At 54.1% G+C, this 24244-nt stretch overlaps 3 protein-coding genes across 11 annotated transcripts in view; all 3 read right to left on the bottom strand.

The window, feature by feature from the left end:
- GGNBP2 (gametogenetin binding protein 2) overlaps positions 1-24244 on the bottom strand; it is a 135183-nt gene that overhangs the window by 78568 nt on the left and 32371 nt on the right. The window lies entirely within an intron of this gene.
- Positions 9487-13652, bottom strand: MRM1 (mitochondrial rRNA methyltransferase 1). Of its 3 annotated transcripts, XM_082440125.1 has the most exons (6): positions 12890-13647; positions 12595-12688; positions 10628-10760; positions 10406-10525; positions 10010-10197; positions 9487-9766 (listed from the first exon to the last, which is right to left on the bottom strand). In XM_082440125.1, exons 1-5 carry the CDS (start codon positions 13450-13452, stop codon positions 10052-10054), a joined length of 1056 nt encoding a protein of 351 aa, XP_082296251.1. In that variant the 5' UTR covers positions 13453-13647; the 3' UTR covers positions 9487-9766; positions 10010-10051. The 3 variants fall into 3 exon arrangements, with proteins under 3 accessions (XP_082296251.1, XP_082296250.1, XP_082296252.1); XM_082440124.1 differs by having other exon boundaries at positions 9487-10197; XM_082440126.1 differs by lacking the exon at positions 10406-10525 and having other exon boundaries at positions 9487-10197; positions 12890-13652.
- Positions 14502-22842, bottom strand: DHRS11 (dehydrogenase/reductase 11; the record flags this gene model as incomplete). 7 transcript variants are annotated; one of them, XM_082440116.1, is made up of 7 exons in its annotated part: positions 14502-15151; positions 15276-15341; positions 15540-15632; positions 16273-16402; positions 17040-17251; positions 19497-19706; positions 22471-22842. In XM_082440116.1, the coding sequence occupies 7 exons, from the start codon at positions 22825-22827 to the stop codon at positions 15110-15112; spliced, it is 1110 nt and encodes a 369-aa protein (XP_082296242.1). In that variant the 3' UTR covers positions 14502-15109. The 7 variants fall into 7 exon arrangements, with proteins under 7 accessions (XP_082296242.1, XP_082296244.1, XP_082296247.1 ...); XM_082440118.1 differs by having other exon boundaries at positions 15540-15686; positions 17040-17134; XM_082440121.1 differs by having other exon boundaries at positions 17040-17134.

Below are 24244 nucleotides of genomic sequence, written 5' to 3'. Positions count from 1 at the left end.
AAATGGCCAACAAGCATATGAAAAGACGCTCAGGGACTTCCCTGGCGGTCCAGTGGTTAAGACTCTGTGCTTCCAATGCAGGGGGTGCGGGTTCGATCCCTGGTCGGGGAACTAAGATCTCACAGGCCGCCTGGTGCAGCCAAAAAAAAAAAAAAAAAAAGATGCCCAACATCACTAATCATTAGGGAAACACAGATCAAACCCACAGTGGGATATCACCTCACACCCATCAGAATGGCTACTATCAAAAACAAACAAACAAACAGAAAATAACAAGTGTTGGTGAGGATCTGGAGAAACCGGAACCCTCATGCATTGTTGGGGGGATTGTAAAATGGTGTGGCCACTTTGGAAAATAGTATGATGGTTTCTTTAAAAATTAAAAACAGAACTACCAAATAATCGAGCAATCACACTTCTAGGAGTGTATCCATAAGAATTAAAAACAGAACCTCATTCAATAAAGATGTTTTAAAAAAAAAAAAAAAACACAACCTCAAAGAGATTTGCACACTCTTCGTGTTCATGGAAGAACTATTCAACAACAGCCAAGAGATGGAAGCAAACCAAGTGTCCATCAACTGATGAATGGATAAACAAAAGGTGGTATATACATACTATGGAATATTATTCAGCCTTTAAAAAGGAAGGAAATCCTATCACATGCTACATGGATGAACCTTGAAGACATTATGCCAAATGAAATAAGCCAGTCATAAAAAAAATACTCTATGATTCCACATATATGAGTAACTGAAGTTGTCAAATTCACAGAAACAGAAAATAGAATGGTGGTGGGGAGAGGACTGGGGAGTTGTTGTTTAATGGGTGTAGAGTTTCAATTCTGTGAGATGGAAAGATCCGCAGATCTGTTGCACAACAATGTGAATATACTTAACTACTGAACTGTACACTTAAAAATGGTTAAGATGGTAAGCAAAAAAGAAGGAAAAAGCAAAGATTTTGGAATTAGACAAAACTGGGTTTGAGTCCCAGCTCTGCCGTTTCCTAGCTGCATGACCCGGGGCAAGTTGCCAAATGTCTCTGAGCCTCAGTCTCCCCAACTGAACACGGATTGAGAGATCCTTACTGAGAGGGTTGCTGTGAGCATTATCTCATTGACAAAGCCAGTGAAGGACCTCGAACGTGGTCACTGTTGGAGGGATAAATTAGGAGGATGGGATTAACATATACACACTACTATATATAAACTAGATAACCAACAAGGACCTACTGTATAGCACAGAGAACCATACTCAGTATTTTGTAATAACTTATAAGAGAAAAGAATATATATACACACATATATATGTATCACTGAACCACTGCGCTGTACACCTGAAACTAACACAATGTTGTAAACCAAGTATACTTCAGTTAAAAACCAAAACAAAAAACCAAAACATAAACAAAAAAAGAACCAAAAAACCCCCAAAACAAACAAACAAAACCTCCCGGCATGGCTGGAGCATCAGAATCATATTCTAGAAGCTACCCTCGTGTGGGAGCTGCTCGGGCCTCTCAGATTGGAGCTGGGGCAGCTGACAGCCCTGGACTGACTGTCCACCGCCAGCCATGCACGTGCCTACCCCTCCCCCTGCCATTCTCCCTCCCACCCATTTCCTCCTGCTCTCCTCACTCCACCACCAACCTCCTTGGGAGCCTAGAGCACACCAAGCCTGCCCCCACCAGAGGGTCTCTGCTCGTACTTGTTGTTTCCACTGCCCAGAATGCTCTCAGAGGGCTCACCCCTTCTCTTTCTTCAGGTCTTTGCATAACGGTCACCTTTTCAAGGGGGCCTATCCCTAACTACACTATTCAAAATGCAGCCTTCCCCCAAACTGTACTTCCATCCCCCTTTCCCTGCTCTATTTCTTGCATAACACACTATATAATTTTACTTATTGATTTTTTGCTGACTCACTCACTGCTGTATCCCCAGCTGGCATATAGTAGATGCTCAATAAATACTTGTTAAATGACAGCAGGAGCTAAGCCTTGGCTGTCTGTCCTCAGAGGCCCTCTGCCCCGCCCTCTACTCCCATCCTAGCGGCAGGGTCTACAGCTTTAAGAACTCCCACTCCCAGGTCCTGGCAGGAGAGGTGGGAACCCTTCTTGCCTTGCAGCCCCAGGTTCTCCAACTGCCACTCCATCAGCCTGGGCACCGATCCTGTCCGTCAATGTTGGCCTCCGGCAGCCACACTTGGATGCCTACCCCAATCGATAACTAGCGGCTGCCATCGATCTGCCCTACAGGGTAGAGCCAGAGGAGAGGAAAAGAGAGGGACATACAGGATGTGGAGACACAGCCCCAGACAGGGAGCAGCAACAGGGACCCCCAGTGACAGGCAGACAGGATGGAGATCATCAGAAAACAGAGGCAGAGCTGAGAAGGAGAGGAAGAACCAGACCCTGAGCTAAGAAGGGTAAAGAGGCTGACACAGAGGGAGGCCCCCAAGAGAGACAGAAGAGGGGGGCAAGGAAGAGTTCTGAAGGCCTATCTTGTGCCCAGGGCATTTTCTCTCAAGCCCCAGCACAACCCTGGGAGAAAGCCAGTTTGGGCACCATTTTACAGGGAGGAAACTAAGCTGAGAGGTTCAGAAACTCGGCTAAGGCCTGAGCCTTTAGATGTGGGAGCAGAGCCAGGATTTAAACCCAAGTCTGGGTGTCTCTAGGCCACATGCCACCCACAGCAGCCCTGAGCTGTCACTCTGGCCTCCCAGCCTGAGCAGAACACCCACAACTGAGCCGGGAGCTGGTGGAGGTGCTCCCGCACTGGGATGACCCACTTAGAGCTTGTCGAGATGGCTGGGGAGCGGTGGAGTGGGGAGACAGGGTGGGGTGCTGCGTGGGGGAGGGGCTTGGTGTTGGGGGGAGGGAGGGTGGCTGTGTGCAGATGTGGCTTGGCCTCCTGAGCAGCAGCCTCCTAGCGGACACTTGGGCTGCAGGTCCTCTCCTGCCAACCCCAGCTCCCCACCCTGTCTCCCTTCCCTCCTTCCCTCCCTCCCAAACCCTTCTGACTGCCACACCATGACCTTGGGCCAGTTACTCAACCCCTCAGGGTCTATTTCCTGTCTCTAAACCAAAGGTAGTAACAGTGCCCACCCGAAAGCATCATAAGGATTAAAGGAGACGAGGCATGTAAAACTGCTAGCACATGGCACATACATAATAAACATTCGTCCCATCGCCACCATCATCATCATCATTATCACGATCATCATCATCACCCTGCTGCCAGCGCACGGCTTGCGGGTCCCATACTCACCATGGCGAGACTGTTGTGTACGTGTATTGGTCTCAGGGCTCTGACTTAAACAAGATCCAGCCCCTGGCAGTGCCTGACCTGCAGCTAGTACCCCCATCTACGGGAGGGGCATCTGTGCAAGGCCTGGATGCAGATGGGTCTCAGCAGGGCTGAGGGCTGAGGGGCTCTACAGAGCATCCCCTCAGCCCTCGATTAGCTTCTTTGTTTCAGAGAATCAAGAGCAGCTGTGGCTGGGGGATCATTTGCATCTTGCCTCCTCTGAAAGGTGAAAGGTCAGGGCCAGCTGGAAACATGCTGAGAGATTTGCCCCCCACCCCACCATAGAGAAGAGGAGGGGCAGGCAATTAGTCTCCCATCTCAGGACCCATTTGCTTGTTCGTTCATGGTTTTTAAACCCCCAGTATGTGCCTGGTCCTGTGCTGGGACCGGGGAATACGAAAGGAGTAAAGCTAACTAACTCCTGCCCCATAGTCTAAAGGAGGGGAGTGGGTGTACCTAGGCAGTGGGAGGGGCGTAGTGTCTGCAGAGGCCTGTGGGGACCAAGGGACAGAGGAGGCCTGTAAGGCTGCTTGCAAGAGGGGACCAAGCCCACTGTCTTACTGTCTCCCTCGTTTGCTGACTTGTGTCTCGTTTTCTTCTTTCTGAAGGAAACTGTTCAGCCCACTGACGTTTTTTTGAGGTGACAGATAAACCACAAAAGGTACCACTTTTTAGAGTCTCCCTTCTGACACCCACAAACCTCAGCAAAAAGCAGGGTGTCTGAGGGGGACGGGGGTAGGGGCGCAGAGGTGGCAGGAGAACGCAGAAGGGGCCAAGTTCAGCCAGACTGCTGGGTTGGGGGCGGGGTGGGAAGCCCGGGCCCAGCCCCTCCTCCCGGCCCACCGCAGCTGGTGAAGGGCGTCCTCTGAAATGGAATATTGTGACAGAGAGGGCACGCAGGGGCCGAAGGACAGGCATTTCCATAAGAATTCTTCCTGGAGTGTAGTGGAGGGGAACCTTGTTTAGAAGCAGCCTTCCCAGAGCCCGAGGTATAAATCTCCTGGTCCCAATTCAATGAACGGCCCCACTCCCTTTCCCAGTCTGGGGAGGAAACTGGGACAATTAACTGGGGCAAAGTTCACGCCCTTTCCTGCTTCTTTGAACCTAGTGGTCCTCAGGGCTCTGGCCATGCTCCCCTACCCCGGTTGGCTAAACAAAGTCCTGCGGTTTAAAATAATTCTGAGAGCAGTTGTTGTTCCCTGTAAAATAACAACAACGGCTGCCATTGTAGAGAGTTTAACAATTTACCAGGCTGTGAGTATCGTGTCCCCATTTTACAGAACTGAATAAATGTCCTAGAGGACGGCGACTTGCCTTAGGTCATCAAGCTAGGAAGAGGTGGGTCAGGATGAGAACCCAAGATCAAGCCCTGTTCACACCGAGTCACGGGAGATTCGAAAGGAAGGAAGAAGCGGCCAGGCTGGGATGCAGTGGGGATGAGGTTGATGGGGGAGGGGAGAGGAAGGGGCAGCCTCAGGTGCTACACCCCCTGACCAGGCCCCCAGGACCTTGGGGGGAGGGGAGAGTGACAGCCTCCCAGCCAGTGGACACCTCTCTCCCACATAAAACTCTCTGTATGTGGGTCTGAACACAGACCCAAGAGTGGGGAGCAGGGAGCTCTAGGAGGCACCTCCCCCAGCAGGATGAGCTGAAGACCACCAGGGAGGTGTTAATGAAACAGAGAAGCTGCGAATAGACCCAGGAGTGATTCCAATCTGACACCTCCACCCAGCCCCCACCAGTAATGAGCTGGGACCTGCCCTTCTCCCCAGAGAGGGGGACTCCTTGGGCATCTCTGTAGCTTCTGATGCCTCCTTTGATCATCATCATCATTATTCTTATTATTGTCATTACTTTCACTGCCATAAAGAAGCTCACATTTATTGAGCACCTACTGTGTCGCCGGCACTGCGCTAAGTCCTTTTTATACATCCAATCGTTAATGCTCACAATGACCTCTATGACAGGTACTGTTCCTATCTCCATTTCACAGATGAAGAAACTGCGGTTCAATCAGGTTAAGTGATTGGCCTGAGGCAGACCCAATATTTGGACCCAGGACTGTCTGATTCAGAAGTGTGTGTTGTTTTTTTTTTTGGCTTTTTTTAAAATTGATGTAGAGTTGATTTATGATGTTGTGTTAATTTCTGCCGCACAGCAAATTCTTTCCCATATTCTTTTCCATTACGGATTATCCCAGGACACTGAATATAGTTCCCTGAGAAGTGTGCTCCTAACGCTTGCTGCTGGGCCTCTGACCAGACCCACAGTCCTCAGCAGGAAGGCGGGAGGGGTGTCTGGGGAGAGGCTGGGGAGCCCAACCCTTGGGGCACTGGGGATGGGCCCACACCTCCACGAAGGGAGGTATGTGTGCGTGGCCCCGGGGCTAGAGCCGGCCTGGTGAGTAACGGCAAGACCGTGTGTCCTGGAAGTACCAGAACTGGGAAGAAAGAAGAGCAGGATCCCAGGCCTCCCAGCCTCCGGTCTCCCTGGGTGCTCTCGCTGGGTCTCCTTTCCATCTGTGTGCAATAAGAGTTGGGCCAGGGGGCTCCGAGGAAGGACCTCCAGCTCTGCTCACTGCCTGGGGAAGGGCTGAGCAGCTCTGAGAGTGGAGTCCCATGTTTGTAAACATCATTAATCAGGGATTAGCAGATGGGCATGCTAACTGCACCTGTGGAAGCCAGGGACCTCAAGGTTGATTACATTTACAAACTGTGGGGCTCCCTGGCGCCTGGCCCTGCTGGAGTGGGGAGGGGGGTCGAGTTTAGGACCCCAGCCTGGGGGAGGGTATTGGCAATTTAACCTCCTGCCAGAAAAAGAAAAAGATGCCAGCCCTGGAGGGGGCAGGGGCGCTGGCCACAATTGAGCTGCTCTGGGAACACCAACCTTCTGAGACCTGTCCCCTCTTGGCTGGGGGACCCTGACAAAGGAGGGTCCTGCAAATGTCATTTCAACCCCCGCCCCTCCCCCAACCCCCTCTGTTCTTGGCAGTAGACCATTGTGTACTGCAGCTGAAAGGGGCCCTAGAGCCTATGGGGAAATTGAGGCCAGGTTGGTAGGAGGGCAGAGCCCAGTGCCCTGACCTCTAGGTTGGCCCCCAGGCGCTGTGAGAACACCCTGAAGTCTGAGGGCACGGGGCTGAGGGCTTCACGTGCACAATCTCGTAATGATCCATACCACGATCCTCCAAAGTGGACACTATTGTCCCCATTTACAGATGAGGAAAACCAAGGCTTGGAAAAGTTAAAGGACACGTCCACATTTACACCACTAGCAAGTGTCAGACTTGGAACTCAAAGCAAACACTGCTGAACAGCCACGGTCATGTTCTCAGCCACCGCTGTGCTCTCCTCTGGCTGCATCCCGACCCTGCCGCCCTTCATACCCACGGCCACAGCCACCCCAGCTCCTGGGCTTCTAACCGCGCTTGCTGAGCTGAGCAGCCTCTATGAAGCCAGCACCCGAGGCCACGTGCAAAGAGAATCAGGCCTCGTCCTCGGCCTTAGGGCCTCAGGTGCATTTTCTTCGTTTTGGGAGTGCCTGGTTTGCATGACATAACTACACACCTGTGCGTACCTGGCAGGTAATTACGGCCTCAGTTCCCTTTGGTCCAAGTGAACCTGTCTTGCCGGAGGACAGCCAGCCTGCTGCCCAGGGGGGGAAGCAGGGAGGAGCCGCCTGGGCCTGGCTGTTTGCCCAGGGGAGTGGCCCTCTAGGTGGCCCAGACCACTGGGAATCAGAAAGCTGATGAACAGCAGGCCCAAGGCAGGTTAGATAGGGTTCCAGACACCACGGAGGAGTCTGTGGGAAGGAGGGGGCTCTGGACCCCAAAGACACCAAACCCCAACTTCTAGGTTCCATGCTGGGTTTGTTCTAGAGAGCAGAACTGAATTCTGTACCCGCACACGCAGGGGAGCACCAGGGCACCTCAGTTTGTTTTCATCAGGTCTATTAGTCTGGGTTCTCCACAGAAACAGAACCAATAGGATATACATATATACACATCCACATCCAGATACACACTATGTATGTTATAAGGAATTGGGTCATGTGATTACAGAGGCTGATAAGCCCCAAGTCTGCAGGGTGGGGCTAGACACCCAGGAGAGCTGACGATGTGGTCCCCATCTGAAGGCCAGCCAGGCTCGAGACCCAGGAAGAGGCCATGTTTCAGTTCCAAAAAGCAGGGAGAATTCTCTTACTTGCAGAAGGGTCAGCCTTTTTGTTCTATTCGGATCTTCAACTGATTGGATAAGGCCCATCACACTGGGGAGGGCAATCTGCTTTACTCAGTCTACCAATTTAAATGCTAATCTCATCCAAACACACCATCACAGAACCACCAAGAATAATGTTTGACCAACTATCCGGTCACCCCATGGCCCAGTCAGGTTGACACATAAACTGAACCCTCATATCCAGGTTTGTATTATCATGTGCCAGTCCTGGGGTGCACAGCCCTGTAGTTTACAGAATACTTTTTATTTTTACAACCTCCCTATTGGGGAGGGGGTAGCTGGAGCTGGCAGCGATGGCACTATCCCCATTTTACAGATGAGGAGACCAAGACACCACCCAGATAGGAAGCCACAGAGTCAGGGCTGGATCCAGCATCTTCTGAAGAACTTTGGGGACAGGTAAAAGGTTGCTTGGCCCAAACTTTCAGGCATGAACTCAAAAGCATAGGTGTGAATGATTTGGAAGCAGCTGGACACCTGCGGGTGGCTTGAGAGCCAGTGATTCTCGAACTGGTTGCACGCTGGCATCAGCTGGGGAACTCTTAAGAAATGCTGGTGCCTGGCTCTTTCCCCAGAGATGCCGATCCAATCAGCCTTGTGCCTCTGGGCACCTGGACTACTAAAGTGATGCCCCCACCCACCCACTCCCTGATCCCAGGACACTAAGGCACAGCCACAGTTAAAAACCACACTAGGCTCTTGGTCAAGAGTGCAGCAGGGATATGGGAGGTGGTGCAGTACACCCAAGATGGACATGTGCCAGCAGAGGTCAGAGCCTGTGTGGCAGTCAGGGACAGAGCTCAAGGGGGGACCCGGGCAATGGAGATCTATGGCGTTTATGAAGGGATTTCTTCCTCCTTCTTGAGAGGAATAACTTTGAATTTAAAGCCATCTTAGGCATTTTTAAAACAAATTCAAATGTCTTTCTAAACTGGCATCACCATTAGAATTCCAAGATAAATCCATTCCACAGAGAAAAGGGCAGTACTACTTACCAAGCACCTATGATGTGTAAGGCACTGAGTTCCTATCACCCTCTATATCCTCCCGGCCACCCAAGAAGGTAGGGTTATCCCCCTCTGACCGAGAAGGGGGCTGAGGTGCAGGTGGGTAAGGAAATGGCCAAGGTCACACAGCATCGGGATCTGCAGCTAGGGCTGCTGTCCTCCAGATCCGTGCTCCAGAGCACTGGTTCTCAACTAGGAGCGACTCTGTCCCCCAGGGGACACGTGGCAGTGTCTGGAGACATTTCCGGTTGTCACAACTAGGGAGAGAAGGGTGCTACCAGCATCTTGTGGGCAGGGGCCAGAGATGCTGCAAAACGTCCTACAATGCACAAGGGCAGGCCTTCACAACAGTTACCCAGCCCAGAATGTCAGTATTGCCGAGGCTGAGAAAACTAGTGGTTCCCAGTCTGGGCTGCACATGAAACCCATGTGGGAAGCTTTAAAAATTCAGATGTTCATGTTGCACACTGACCAATTACACCAGGCTGGGAGGGGTGGGTCCCCAGTGTCACTTGTTTTTTAAAGCTTGCCAGGTGGTTCCAATGTGCAGCCAACACTGCTCTAAGTTACTTATCCTAGTGGCCTCTGCTCCACTTGTGGGACCCTGGGGGAGGAGTACCAAAGTTGTCTGGGTTGTACAATAAACAGCAATGCTGCGAGGTCCTCACCACCTCCCAGAATCAAAGGCCAAGGCTCTGGTTCAGCGGGTCGGTCCACAGAGGCAGACTGACTGATGACTCACCCGTGGGGGTTATTGGTGAGCCAGTAGGGTGGGAGGTATTTGCTAATCGTTCCCCTGCCCCTCTGGGGTGGGGGGGTGGGGGTGGGCCACAGCCAGGAATCTCCCCAGGTGGCTGTGAAAGCTTCCTGAAGACTATGGACCAAAGAGCGAGGCTGCCACCTAATGGAGAAATCAGATATAATGGCCCACTGGTTGAGGGCCTGCTGGATACCAGGTGATGTTTTATTGGATTCTCACAACAGCCCTGCGAGAGAGGTGGAGACAAGGGCCCCGAGACACAAAAAGATGAAGCCATGTGCGCAAAGCCCCAGTAGGGCAGGGTTTGAGCCTGGATTTGCACCTGTCTGGCCCACAAGAGAGCCCCGGGCTTCCCTCTACATTCTCACGCTGGTCCAAGAGGAAGAGGACCCCTGGACTGGGCCGCTTGATTCCCTTCTGATGTCTGAACTTCCCCTTGACTTCCAGGCAGGGCCTGGAAAGAAAGAGACCCTCTGTCCCAGCACAGCCTGGAAATTAACAAGCTGCCATCTCCAATTGCAAGTCCAAAGCCAAAATGGGAAACTGAACTTCCTCTGGTCTCCACCACAAAGCTCCCAGCCCTGGGAGAGCAGTTTATAAACACGGGCCTGGGTGCACACACTCAGGCAAGAAGGCAAGAGGCCCCGGCACATTCGAGCGTGTGGATGTGTGTGCTCCCCCCCCAGCACACACACACCTCGGACAGTCCAAGTCAGCCCCCGTCCTGCCTCTCCTCTTCTCATCCCGAGGACAGCCCTGGGTGCTGAGCCACTCTGGGCACTTCAGACGAGGCCGAGGGATCTTGGGGGTCTTGAAGAGGTTGCTCTCTCTTCCCGTCCACCGGGAAACCCTTCCTCTGGCTGCAAATGGAGTGAAGAAGAATTCCTGCACAGACAGACAGAAGGACAAGGATGGAGAAGACGAGGGACCATGTGCCAGCCACTCCCTCACTTAATCCTCAAGCGGATGTAGGTATTTTCCTCATTTGGCACATAAAGCAACAGAGACACAGAAAGACTGAGAAACTTGTTTAGGATGAACCAGCTGTACATGTGTGATTAAAGGGAGAGAAGTAAGGGGAGTGGGGACTCACCTGCAGCCACGGAGACATTTAAGGATTCGAGTCCAGGAGGCAGCTGCCGGCCGGGCCGGATGCTAAGGAGAAGCTGGCAGGAGGCCTGCACCTCCGGGGACAGACCAGAGCCCTCGTTCCCTGCAGGGTACGGGGGCCAGAGGGTTAGGGAGGCCCCAGCTGTTCACACAGGCACTCAGAAAATGCATGTCTGAGCACAGAAAAGCAGGGGCATCTACCTACCCAGCACTAGAAGAGTAGGCTGGTCCCAGAGGAACTCCAAGCAACTAGTGATGGGGATCTCGGAAGGCAGGGAGATCTCAGGCCCCGGGCAGCCCACCGTGCCAGCCACGAGCCAGCCCTGCCGGGCTTTGGCCTGAAACAGGGAAGAAGAAATCATGCTCTAGCTCACCAAACCTTCATCACAGCCCCGGCCTTGCCCATATATTCATTCCCTCATTGAGCCACCAGATTCAGTCAATAGTTATTAAGCACCTAGAACGGGCAGGCTCTGTTCTAGGCACTTGCATAAGGCAATGAACAAAACAGGCCCAAATCCTAGCCTCATAGAAGGGTTGGTCAGTGAAGGCCTCACTGAAGTGACATTTGAATGCAGACCTGAAGGTGAGGGAGCACCATGTAGACATCTGGGGGAGGAATGTTCTAGGCAGAGATCAGTAAGTGCAAAGGCCCAGAGGCCAGTGCTTACCTGGCATGCGTGAGGAGCAGCAGAACAAGGTGGCCAGTGGAAAGGGAGCCACTGAGACAGGAGAGGAAACAAAGGGCCACGTGAGGTAGGACCTCAGAGGCCACTGGAAGGCCTTTGGCTTTTACTCTGAGAAATGCAAAGGCTTTGAAAGGTTTTTGAGCAGAGAACTAGTAACATGGTCTGACTTATGTCTCTACAGAAATCACTCTGCCTATGTTGAGAGCCACGAGCAGAAACAAGCGGACTAGTTAGGTTTCTGCACTGATACAGGCCAGAGATGATGGTGGCTTGGACCAGAGTGGTAACAGTGGAGATGGTGAGAAATGGTGAGAATGTGCAAATAACATCAAGGTAAAAACAAAAGGATATGCCAACAGGTGGGACATGGGGAGTGAGAGTAGGAAGAATCAAGGAGGGTGCCAAGGTTTTGGGGCCTAAACAACTGAAGGGATGGACGAGTTGCCATCAATTGAGCTGGTTAAGTCTGCAAAAGGAACAGGAACAACATTTGGAAATCTTGTTTGAAATGCCCATAAGACAGAAAAAAAGAGCTGTTGAGCAGACAACTACATATGTAAATCTGAGGTTCAGGAGCAAGATCCAGGAGGGATACAAGTCTGGGAGGCATTCGAATATAGATGGCATTTAAAGCCATCAGATTGGATGCGACCAACAAGAAATGAATATATACAGAAAAGAGATCCAAGGACTGTGACTTGGGAGCCCTGGGAGAGGATGGTCAGGGAAGCTGCTAAATACAGGGCAGTACTGCCCTCTTGTGTCCAGCAAGGGAAGCACAGCTGAAGAAAAATGTGTATGGACCAGAAGAGGGGTTTTATTAATACTTAGGTTTGCCCCTTCCTTCTTAGACATCAAAGTGGTTTTTTTTGGTGGTGGTGGTGGTGGTTTTGAGGGTTTCTTTTGTTGCTTTGTTTCTTCGCTTGTGGGAGGGACGAGGGGAAAGGCATAGACTAGTCCCTGTTCAGGTTGCCTTTCAAGCCGCGCCCCTACTGGAGGAACCAGGAGCCACCTGCTCCTCACAGCTGAGCATTTACTGAATACTACTTACTGGGCAGTGAGGCACTGAGTAAACCCGCAGGAGGAGCAAAGATGTACGCCACGGAAGGGAGTGCAGTAAAAGTCCCTAACATCAGATTCTGCTCCGTGCGTGTGTGCTTTCCTTTTTTTTTTTTTTTGGCCGCGCCGCGGGGCATGTGGGATCTTAGTCCCCGACAGCGGATGGAACCCGCGACCCCTGCATTTGAAGCGCGGAGTCTTAACCACTGGACTGCCAGGTAAGTCCCACCATGTGTGGTTTTTAAAACTCCGGATCCTTCTCTTCCTAAAGGGATTTAGAAGGATGTAGGAAGCGATACCAACACGCCCCCTTCTCTCCCTTTCGTCCATCAGCTGCTAGCTGGGGGCCCTTGGAGAGACTGAACTTGGCTCATTTCTTCTCCTTTACTGACACCCCGCCCCACCTCCTTCTCCGCGCCATTACCTGTAAAAAACCGACCAGGTCATCAGTGGAGAACACGTCCATCACCTCCATAGCCCCGGCGCTGGCCTTGCTGACTACAGGACTGAGCGGGCAGCTGCAAGATTTCCCCATGCCACCGTATGAGGCTGGGTAGTCTCAAGCCCGGTGCCGTGCCCTCCCCCCAGCCCCCAAGAGTTAGGGGTGAGAATTTTGGCGTTGGGGAGGCCTGGCTGAGGGACCACCCAAGGGTCAAGGTGCTTAGGAACTCGGCTGCGCCTCCAAATTGGGGCACACGGGGAATAAGGGGAGACCATGCCTATTTCTCCGGCTGGTGATGACTTTATCCACTCCGAGAAAATGAGCGGAGCGCAGCACGGCCCCAAGATTCCGGGGATCCTGTAGCCCCTCGAGGACGAGCCACAGTTGCTGGGGGTCGTCTCCTGGCCGAGCCTCCCCAGCCTCAGCCCAGGGCCGGGGCCGCAGCGGGCTCACTAACATGCAGACGCCCTGGTGGACCTGGTAGCGGCACAGGACGTCCAGCTTCCGCCGTCTGGGCCGCAGAACCGGGATGTCCCGCGCCTCAGCCGCGCGCAGCAGCTCGGCCCGCTCCCCCTGCAGCCCGGACCTACCGGCCTGGAGCAGGAGCCGGGCCACGCGGCGGCGGGCGGCCCGCAGAGCCAGGAGACACGGGGACAGGCCAAACAGAAGCTCCAGCCCCACGGCCGGCCGCGGAGTCGGCGCCAGGTCATCCAGGAGCAGGCGGCTTAGCTCCTCCCCGCCGGGCCGCTCCCCACGCCCCGCCGCTTGGGAGAAAGGACGCGTGAGGAGGCGACTGCAGCAATGCCAGGTCGCGCCGCCGACGGCCGAGAGCAGTGCCATGGTCGATGCCCCAGCTGCGTCCTCAGGAGTGGTCAACCCCGCCGGGGCCCGCTCCCAGGCCCCCAAAGCGGGTGAAGGGGACCCGAAGGCTGCCCCCGGTCCACCCCCTCAGATACAGGAAAGGCCAGGATTCCCAGTCGGGTACTGGCCAGAACCCGGCCGCGGAACCTACACAGGTCCCTCTCGGCTCCCACGTGAGCCACTCCGCTTCCGCGTTCGGACGGCCCCGCCCCCGGCCCGGAGCCGCACGGCGCATGCCCGGCGGCCAGGTCGTTCCCACAGCGCCCCCTGCAGGCCCAGCTGAGCGACGACCTCCACCGCCCAGTCACTGGCCCGAGGGGTGCTCGCCGCTGAGCTGACCCTACCGTGGGCTGCGTTCTGCACCCTTCAAGGTCCCAGGAGGCTGGAGGACCTCACTCACCCTGGTACCAGCAAAGGACACTTTAAGGGGATGTGTTGGCTTTCCTGTTCAACCTGGTTAGTCGTGGTGAGTCCCTCCCCACATCCCGTCCTCCACCGGGCGCTGGTGACTTTCCTCAGAAGATTCTCCTACATCCAGCCCCTCCTCTACACCTCCATTGCCTGTCAAACCGTCGGCACCAGTCAGCAGGACCCCACCAATAACTTCCTGTGCCATGGCGCTGATTCTCTAAGTGACAGCTCTGTGCCTGACCTGCACCTGCTGACAAACCAACCGATGCCCTTGGCCCACAGGTAATGGCCAGACTCCTTGCTCAGCACTCAGACCCCGGGGGGATCCAGGCAAGGAGCTACCTTTTCAGCCCCACCTCACTCCTGCACTAAGTTCTGTGCTGTTCCCACAACACTGCATGCTCTTCTGGGCCTCCCAGCCTTGCAAGCCGTGTTGTCTTCTTTTCTGGCAGGCAAACTCCTACCCATTTTCAAGACCCAGCCCAAAGGTAATCCACACTCCAGAAGTGATGCCCCCAATCCACCCACCTTCCCACTCTCCTGGAAGAAACCCTGAGACACAGCCATTCCTGATCACAGGAAGGAGGAAGACCTGAAAGACACTTCTGAAGCCAAGGTAGGTTGTCGCAGTTTTTCTTTTTTAATGATCACAGTGAAACCCACATGGGAGGCAGGCCCTGGTACTCTGCTGCCATAGAGTGGAGTGAGGACCCCACCAGGGGCTGAGAAGCCACAGTGGGGCTGGAGAACTGGGACGGGGAATAGATGGGGTGGGGGGTGGGATGCAGGGAAAGGAGGAAGCCCAGAGCCCCGAAAGCCATTCAGATGGAAGGTGAGGGCTTCCCTCTGCCTCCTCATCCTGAAGGGACAGGGGTGGGGTGCAAGAAGATAGGGGAAAGCCCCACTTTTGGCCACAGTCCCTTTCCCAGGTCAAAGGGAAGAGACCAAGGACAGCAAACAAAGGCCAAAGAGCCCAAAACGGAGACCAAGAATGAATCAGCAGGTAAAACAATCAGGGACACCACCTCCTCTCCCCTGCCCATTTTTCAAATTCGGTGGAAACAATTTGACAAGATTATATGAAACCTCAAACAAGTTTTCCAGCCCCTGGTGGGGGTGGGGAAAGGAAGTGGAATCCAAGGGTCCAGAAATCAACACCCCAAATCCAGAGGCAGGTGCCAAGCCTTGAGGGGCAGGGAGGGAAGGAGGAGCTCCCCACAGGAAACTAGGTCACCTGCTCCGTGGGCCTCATCTGGATATCTCCGATCTGCGGAAGGCACAAGGCTTGAGGAAGCCAGGATGCTCTCCCCACCCCCTTAAAGCCTCCCTGCTCGTCTCCTCTGGGGATGGTTGGGCTCCTCCAGGGGATGGACATCCAAGGCCAGACTCACCTGGACGTGTGGCGGGGTGCTGAGGACATAGATGACAGCCTTGGCCACATCCTCAGGTTTGAGACACTGAGAGCACCAGGGGAAAGGGGTGAGATGAGGGCAGGATGGATCCAAGTTCCCTCCCACCATTGAGGTCCTCTCCAGCATCCCCATTCCACCCCCACCCTGCAGGAGGGGCGACAGGCTGGGTAGAAGGGTGAGGTCTAAAGGCCAAGGGTTCCCTCTGCCTTCATTTAGGAAGTGAATGGCTTCCCTGGGCCCCACCTTCATGTGTTCATAGGTGGCAGCTGCCTTCTCAGGGTCCTTGTCATGGAGTTTGAAGGCGAATTGTGTCTCCACCACTCCTGGAGAGATGCACTGGGCCAACAGAGACAGCCTGCTTAGGAGCTGAGCCCCAGTCAGAGGCCAGGCCTTGGGGAGGTTGCAGAGAAAGGATGGAAGCCAAAGGGCCCCAGCTTCACAGTGATGGCTGCCCGATGTCCAGCAGCCTCCTCCTCCTCCCTCCATAGCTGCCACTGGGGATTATCAGAATGATTCCTACCAGCTACAGAGCCATTACTATAAGCCAGGTCAGTTTTACAAAGTGGTGTCCCTTAAAACCTCATAACCTGAGAGGTATTATCATCTCCATTTTACAGATGAGAAGACTGAGGCTTGGGGAGGTTGAGCATGTCACCCAAGGTCATACAGCCTTCAAGAGAAGAGCCCAGAGTCCCACTTTCCAGCCGTGGTTTCCCACAATCCCTTGCTTTCCCTCAGTCTCACCCCACCATGTTCCCTTCAGGTCACCCGCCTCCCACCTCAAAGTCCGAGAAATGCGGGAACTCAAGTAGTGAGCAGGGCCACGCAAGTAGCAGCAGAGCCCAGTAGATGTGGGCCCAGTACAGACCCGGGAGCTCTAAGCAGCACAGCCAGGACATGGGCCCCCGGGCCGCGAGTGTGTGAGGTGAGCGGGCGGGTGCCTCCCCACCCCTACCAGGGCCAGGCCACCCCTCACCGTGGCTCGGATGTGGGTCTGGGCCTCCCGAAGCTCTTGCCTCAGCCCCTCTGTCAGCGCAGTGACGGCGTACTTGGTAGCACTGTAGAAATGGGCCACGGACTGGGGTGGCACTTGGTGGCCAGACATGCTGGGTGGAGGGAGGGAAGGGGAAAGGAGAGAGTGAAGCAGTGCCCCCTGCTGTACCAGCCAAGCCCACCCCCTGGACGCCTTCTAAACGGGACCTCCAGAGGCCATCCTCACGGCCACTGGCCCAGCTTCTGTAATTCAAGCAGCTCCTGTGAGCCCCACTCTTCCTAGAAGTCCTCCCTACGCCGACCACAGCATTCACTCTCCAGTCCACGCAGGTTGTCAAAACTCTCTCCATTTCATCTGTGTGTTCGCTGATGTGGTTCTATTGGGAGATCTGTGGGACAGAGGCCACGTCTCCGGGGACTCCCCAGTGACAGAGACTGTGCAGTCTTTGTGCCACGAGGTGAGGTTCATGCCGCGGCCTGAGGACTGGAGAACCTCAGTCCCAGGAGAGCCCCCAGGCTTCAGCTGCAAAGGGGCTGATCTACCCCTTCCAGCCAACTAGAAGCTGGCATTTGACACATACTATTCTTCCCCTCACCACAGTTGTGCCATTTGGGTATTAACTGGGTGTTAAATCCCTGTTTTACCACCCAGGAAACGGAGGTCCAAAGAGGTCAAATGAGCCGCAGCAGATCACCCAGCTTGGAGGGTGCGTGGTGATCTGAGCTCTAGCCCTCGGCCACCGGCCTCACCTGTTGATGTTAATGATGTGCCCGTCATCCACCTTCCGCTCCTTCATGGACTGATAGGCTTCCCGTGTGCAGATGCTGAGGCCCAGCACGTTCACCTGCAGGCCAGAGGGGCAATGGGGTGTCTCCAGCTTGGGCCCATCTGAGCAGGTGATGGAGCCACAGAGCACCCTGGGGCGGGGGCGCGGGGGGGCATCCAAAACAGAGTCCGGGTCCTATCAGAGACCAATGAAGGCGACAGGGCACCTGGCTTTAGGTTCCCCTCCCCCTCAAGCCACCAGCCCCAGCTGGCAGCAGAGGCAGCACCTCTCCCTGGACGATGCCCCCCAAATGCACCCATGACCCAGGAACCCTCCCTGTCTTGGCTGTCTCCTGTGCAAACAGCAGGACCTCTACCTTAGGGAATCATCTCCTTTCTTCTCCAAATACCCTACTCTTCTCTGGAACAGAGTCACTGGCTCGCCTCTCTCCTAATCAGCCTAAAATCCTTCCTAAAATGACTTTAAAAATCTCTCTCTTCAGGGCAGATCTAGCCTCTCCCCACCTTACCCACTACTCTCTGTGCCTTTCCTGTCCCTCCCTTGAGACTACAGTGGAGAGAAGGCCTGATGCTCCTTCATTCCACGCCTTCCTTTAACCTCTGTTCCATCTGTAAGACTAGGCACAGAGACTCTTCAGAGGGTGGGGTAACTTGTCACAGGATGGCAAGGGATGTCCCAAGGGCATGGGGGCTTCCTGCCTTCCTTGGCCCACTCCCACTCCTGCTCCTCTGGCAGAGGTGACCCCAGATCCCCGCCCTTCCTGGAACAGAGGCCTGAAGAAGTGTAGCTGCTCTAAAGCTCCTGCCCAGCCCCACCCCTTTAGCCTCACCCACGAGGACAAGCAGCGATAAAGCTTTCAGCAGGTCTTCGCTCTCTCCTCTGGGGAAGAGAGCTGACCAGCCGGGAGATTAGATGTTTCTCTTTATCGGGTGTCAGAGCCAGGCATCAGGACAAATACTGTCGGTGTAAACCTGCCCCAGCATTCACGGCAGGACATAAGAGGTTTCCAGCCCTGCTTCTGGTCCTCTTAACAATGTGGGTTTCTGGGGCAGAGAACTCAGCTCCTGAGGACGGATGGATGGAGTAAGAGAAACAGATCCCCTTGGGCCAGGGGAGTGGATTCTCCTAGGTATAGGGGTCAGGGGTTCCCTGTGTGTTCAGTGATGCGGTTCTATTGGGAGATGCCTCATAAGACGATCCTAAGAGAATTACATAGTGTTCAAGCTGAAAGGGGTCTTAGGGATTTAATATATGTGCCTCACTTTACAGATGGGTAAGCTGAGGTCCAGGTTTAAAGACTCCCTTACTGCAGGTGAGGACCACAACTCGGATCTTCCAGAAGGCTCTCTGAGGGCAAAGGCAGTGCTTCATTTCCCGTTTATTGTTTCCACTTTCATTGCATATTTCTGGGCCCAAGCACCTGTTAGGTGCTAAATCTATTGTGAGCACATGTGAAAGGATTGTGAGGGGAAAGAAGCATCCCATTTACACAATGCTTTCAACTTCTCAGAATATTTTCATACCCCAATACTGCCTCACAGTACAGTCTAGAAGTTGAAAACCCATGTCCTGAAGCCTGTTTGGTCCACACATGGTTTTGAAACATTTAAAAATTCACTTCCAATATGTATTGGAAGGTTTCATATATTCAAAAAATATCTGTGGAGTGTTTGCAGGCTGAGGCTATAACAGAGAGTAAAATAGACAAAACTCCTTGCCCTCCTGGAGCTGAGGTTTCGGTGAATGGGAGGGGTGAGGTTCCACATGAAAATCTAGGTCCCCTCTGCTCTCAGAGAAGTCATAGGATCTGGCCGCACTGCCCAGACTGCAGCGCAGCGACCCCCCGACATCCATGTGCTTTCCCATATGACCCGCCTCCCTCCTTTACGTACCTACCCAGCCCCAGCGGACACTGGAGTTTGTGACTCCAGATATTGATGGTCTAGGTGTGTTTCATCCCAATTAAATGTGACAAGACTGAAGCTCAGAGAGCGTGAAGCCACATAGTTACTGGTGGGGCTGAGCGAGATCATCATCTTCTTCATCTCCTGTCTCTTGGTCCCTTTTCTTCCCATAAGACCATGGTCCCAAGCACTCAGCACAGTGCTGACACTTGGGGACGTTCAACCGACAGCAGTTCTCTCCCCTATCCATATCTCTTCCAAGAGAAGGAAACAGCCTAGACTTTAAGAACTGCCCCCAGGGGCTCAAAGGAAAGAAGAATGAAAAAGATATGGCCATTCATCCACTCTCTCTCCTTCGGGGGAGGAGAAGCAGGGGAGAGTGCCCCAGGTAGGAAACTGAAGGCCCCTCTCAGTAGACGTCTATCCCCAGCAGCTCTCTGGCTCCTGGCTCCCCGCTCTTCTCCCAGCCTCTCCCCCATCCCTGTCACCCCCAGCCGCAGGCCTGCAGCCCTTACATTGAACATGTCCTTCCAGCCGCTGGTGCTGCCTGAGAGCAGGGTGTCAGGCCGGGCCAAGCCAGCGTTGTTGATACAGATGTCCACACCGCTGTGCTGAGAGCGGACTGCCGAGAACATGGAGAGGATGTCCTCCTCATTTGACAGGTCACATCTGTAGGGGATCAAAGTCCCGGGGTAGCCTGCACTCTTACATTCGGCAGCCAGCTCCTATGAAACCCAACAGGGGTCTAACTGGGGTGAGCTGCTCACTCCACGCCTCCCCACCCAGAGATAACCTCCCACCGGTGTCACTGCTCACAGAACTCTCGCCTCTGGCGGCCACCTTGCAGCCACAGAGATGTTAGGACTGCCCATCCCCAAAGCGTGTCCTCTTTGGTCAAAGTCCCGGGGCGGGGGGGACGGGGTGAGAGCACTACCTGAGGGAGGGAGGGGGAGGCTGAGATCATCAACGGAGGAACCTGAGGGATAAACTCGAGTCTTCAGGTCTAAAAGGGGAGAAGGGCTGGGGCTGTGAGTGTGTCAGAGAAGGGGCTCAGGGATCCTGGGAATGGAGTGATATCTCTTTTCTGACTCTCTCCCAATAGAAACACACCTCCGCTGGTGGGGGAGATGCAATCCTCCCCCAACCCCCTGCTTCTTCTGCCGGAGCCAAGAGTCACTGAGCTGGTTACACCAGGGCCTCGATTCTCTTCTCTCCCATCACTCCATCCAGTCCCTCCCAGAAGGGCTTATATCTAAACTATCGCCCTCCCTCCACAAACGGCAGCCAGTCGGCTCAGAGTCCCCAACTGCCAGTCTCCCCTCACTCCGCCTATAGAAAGGGTCAGGAAGTCAGGACAGATTCTTTCTCTCTGACCCACGGTGCACCACCCTCCACCCCAAAGTTTCTCTGGACACTATGAGCCAAGCCAGGTGGCAGGTGACATTAGGTACCCCTGTGCATTGCCAGGGTCCTCAAGACACTAAGGATCCCTGAGAGAGAAAGATCTGAGAAAGACGGGCCATTGAGAGGTGGCTATGAGGGAAGCTGCCATTCAGAATCAGGAAGAAAACAAGCTATGTGGTAGCCTTGGAGGCCAGTGAGTGACCGGGCACCTGAGCCTCGTGAAGGTGACTATGTACATGTGTGGGAGGGAGAGGGTTGGCGGGTGCAGGGCGCCCTAGAGGAAGGCCGGCTTGGCCAGCTGCCCTGGAACACCTTCCTTCCCCCAGACCAAGCTGAGAATAAAGGGCTGGGTCAGGTGACCTAGGAAATTCTTTTCTGCTTTAACTTTCCAAGAGTTTAAGAGGTACAGTCCTCAGGGACCCAGAAGTCCCCTTTCACCTGATTTCACCTACTCACGACCACCTCAGGAAATAGGGCTTCTTGTTGTAGGAGGCCAGAACTCAAATTTTGTTTTAGTATCGATGAATGAGTGAATCAACCAATCCATAAAAGCAGACTGTGGACAAAGAAGCCTGGAATTCTCCCCTCCCCTGGCATGCAACTTCTCCCTTCCTCCTCCAGACTCAAAGCCCTGCAGGAAAGCCAGAATGGAGGGACTCCCTGTCACTGCCTTCTCTGCCCTACCTGTCCTCATCTATCCTCAAAAATGACCTGAAATCATGTCAGTCCCGTCACAGCAGAGCCATTCTTCCCTCATTAAAGGAGATACCCTGGGGCTGAGTGATCAGCCTGGGGATCTCCTTTGGGCTCAGGGACCCCTTTCCTGGCTGGTTGGGGGTCGGGAGGTGGTAAGAAGAGAAGGCAAGAGTGGCTTTAGAATTAGGGAATCAAGTGGTCTAATCCCTGGTCTGATCCTCTAGGCTCCAAAGTGCGGGCTGGGCCCTGAGCGCCTCAGGATAGGAGAAAGGGAGGGGCAGAGTGGGGCAACAGTATAGCCAGGTGACCTTGGGACTATCTAGGAGGCTATAAAGTGCACCTTTGGTCAGCAGCGGGGTGGGGGGGGGGGACCGTCCTCCTTCCGGTACACCTTCCCACTCTGCCCCCACCCAAGGCCTCCTCACCCTCTCCCCACCCAGGGACTTTGAGCAAGGGTGGAGATAAAGCTAAGCACTAGCCCAATCCCTGAGAGGGGTCTTGCCAGGGGCAAATCCAAAGTGATCCTATGACGGAAGTTTCTTGTATCCTTCCTCCCTGCTCCAACATAGCCAACTTCATTTCAGTTTTCTCTGAGCATTTATTGCTTACAACTCTTGGGGCTCCCAACCCACGTTAAGAGAAAAACCAGGAGGTTCAGTTCCACAATGCTTTGTCCCCCAGGGCTCACATGTTCAATGCCCTATTTCACCTAGTCAGTCCCACCTGGGACAGTGAGACTGAAGAAAGGTCTACCTATATATCCCATTCATCCCTTATGTCCATCGGGTAGGAGCTAACCCTCACATTTCGGGGGAATATGGAGCTGAGCCTCTTCAGAAAAGTTCCACTCCCACCCCAACCCCACTCGCAGTCCTGGGTGAAAATGATCACGATCAAAACCTCTAGCTCCTGCTCACTTTGCTTGGCTTTTGTGGGCTAGGTCTGGGGACCAGAGGAAGCAATCCAGTAGCCCACTTAGCCACTGAGTTGGGAAAGCTTTCCTTCCTTCTCCCTGGCTTAGTCCCTGATCTCTGGCTTCTCCCTTCCTCAGCCAACCCGGGTATGCAGGTCGGGGAGAAGGAGAAAGATGCCAGTGAGTCAGAGATTTGGTATACTGGAGTAGAGGCTGTCAGGAGAAAAGGCTCCTTAAAAGACTGGACTTTGAAAAGCGAAGGTGGAGTCCTGCCCTGAGGGGTCCAAAAGCAGCCTCCCCTCCGCCTAGGCATCCGTCTCTCTTGCCCCTGAGCCTGCTGCAAGTGACCCTGGGGTGGCGGTCAAGTGAGGGCAGCGTGACAGCTTGGCTCCGACCACTCCCCCTCCCCCACCTGGACCCTAGCCCGGCAGAAAACGACGCCACCCAGAGCGACCCGTTCCCCAGCAGGGCCTTACCTCGATGTTGCCCACGGTGCGGGCACAACCCACCACCTTCAGTCCCTGCTGGACCAGGGCTCGGGCCACGGCCGCGCCGACGCCCCCCGAGGCTCCCGTCACCAGTGCCAGCCGGTCACGCCACCGCTCCATGCCGGCCCTGGCCAGGGTCCCGAGCCGCCCGCCCACCTCGCTTGGGGAGCCGAGCACTTGGATCGCAGAGTTTCGCCCCGGGTCGTAGGGGTCCGGCCACTCCCTTGTCACCACCGCGGCAACCGCCGCCGACCTGCCCCAGTCAGAGCTGCGCCTGGACCTGCCTCCACTCTGGCCTGCCTCCGCCCCCGGCTCCACCCTCCGCTGCTCCGCAAATGGCCCCATCCCGCCGGAGGACCAACAGCGGCCTGGCCACCCCGCCCCCTGCGCCTGCAGCGCGGGCACGGCCCCGCCCCCCTGCGGCCCCGCCCAGTCTGCGCCGGGCGGAAACTGCTCCTCGCGGGACAGGGCCGGACGGTGCTGGGAGTTCGCGGTCCAGCTTTCCTGGTGAGCTCCTACCCTTCGGGGAGGAAAACGAAGTTTGGCGGGGGCTTGCACCAGGCCCGAGAACGCACGTACTCCTGACTCCTGCTCGGTCTGCCTTCCCTGTTCCTGACCCCTAAGGCCAGGAAGAGAAATTAAGGGCACTTAAGGTGACTCCAACGCCTTCCTAAACCAGCCGGTGGCTGATGGGAAGGATTCAGCTCAGAAAGGGCTGAGTGTCTCAGCTGTCAATGCTGGGTGACCTTGGGAGGGGCTTTCAACCCTACCTGATCCCTTGGCCTTACTAACCAAGGAGAACTGATGGTTAAAAATGCAAAGACCCCGAAGTACACGTGTATTGGGGGGGTTGTATCCCTAATGGCCTACAGTCTACAACTTTCCTAAGCCCTCCCACTCCCATTGGAGCAAATGTATCACGGTGTATGTAAGAGAGTAAAGCAATAGCTAACATTTATTGAGCGCTTACTGTGTGACAGGCACTTTTATAAGCACTTTAAATATATTAATATCCCCAAGAGCCATATGAGATAGTACCTATTAACACTTTCATTTTATAGACTATACTGAGACAAATGTGAAGCCTGGCTTGGATGGCAAGCAGTCCAGTATTAGGCCAGGGGATGTGCTCCTAAACTGCCTTCACTCCGTTCTCCTTCGTCTCTTCGTAGGTTGTTGGTTCTGTCCAAAGTAGAACTCACTTTTCTGACCACTAAGGATATTCCATCAAAGCATGAAAACTGCCTCACTTCTGCATTCTTTATATAGCCATCCTTCCAAAGAGAAAACTTATCTCTGCATAACTACTGGAATCCTGCTACTGCAAGCAATGGAATAAGCAGTCAATGTGGCTGGTTTATTCACTCAACAAGCACTCCTGTGTTTGGCCCCAGGGGCAAAGATTAAAACAAAACAAAACCAGCCCTTGCTTAATTTAGGGATCTGGAGAGCACCTGACTGTGACAGGTGGTGCAGAGGGGTTTGGGCTCAGAGCCAAGGGCTGTGGGAGACCCTTAGTCATTTTTTATGGATTCCAGGATGAAAGCAAACAAGAGTCAGAAAGGAATGACTCACTTTATCTCTGCCCCAATCCCTATACAACACTTTGATTTGAAAAGACAACTGAGGGGTGGATCAGAAAAATGCCACCAACTACAAAAGTTAAATCTCACTAAGCTTCTGCTGTTGCCCATTTGAAATCTGATTAGAAGTCTGATTAAGTGGTAGAAAGCCTATAAAATTCACTCCATCCCCACCGCAC

The sequence above is a fragment of the Balaenoptera physalus genome (assembly GCF_965194825.1).
Source record: "Balaenoptera physalus genome assembly, chromosome: 20".
Taxonomy (NCBI): domain Eukaryota; kingdom Metazoa; phylum Chordata; class Mammalia; order Artiodactyla; family Balaenopteridae; genus Balaenoptera; species Balaenoptera physalus.
The sequence above is the reverse complement of the archived record's forward strand: the minus strand, read 5'-3'. Positions and strand labels throughout refer to the sequence as shown.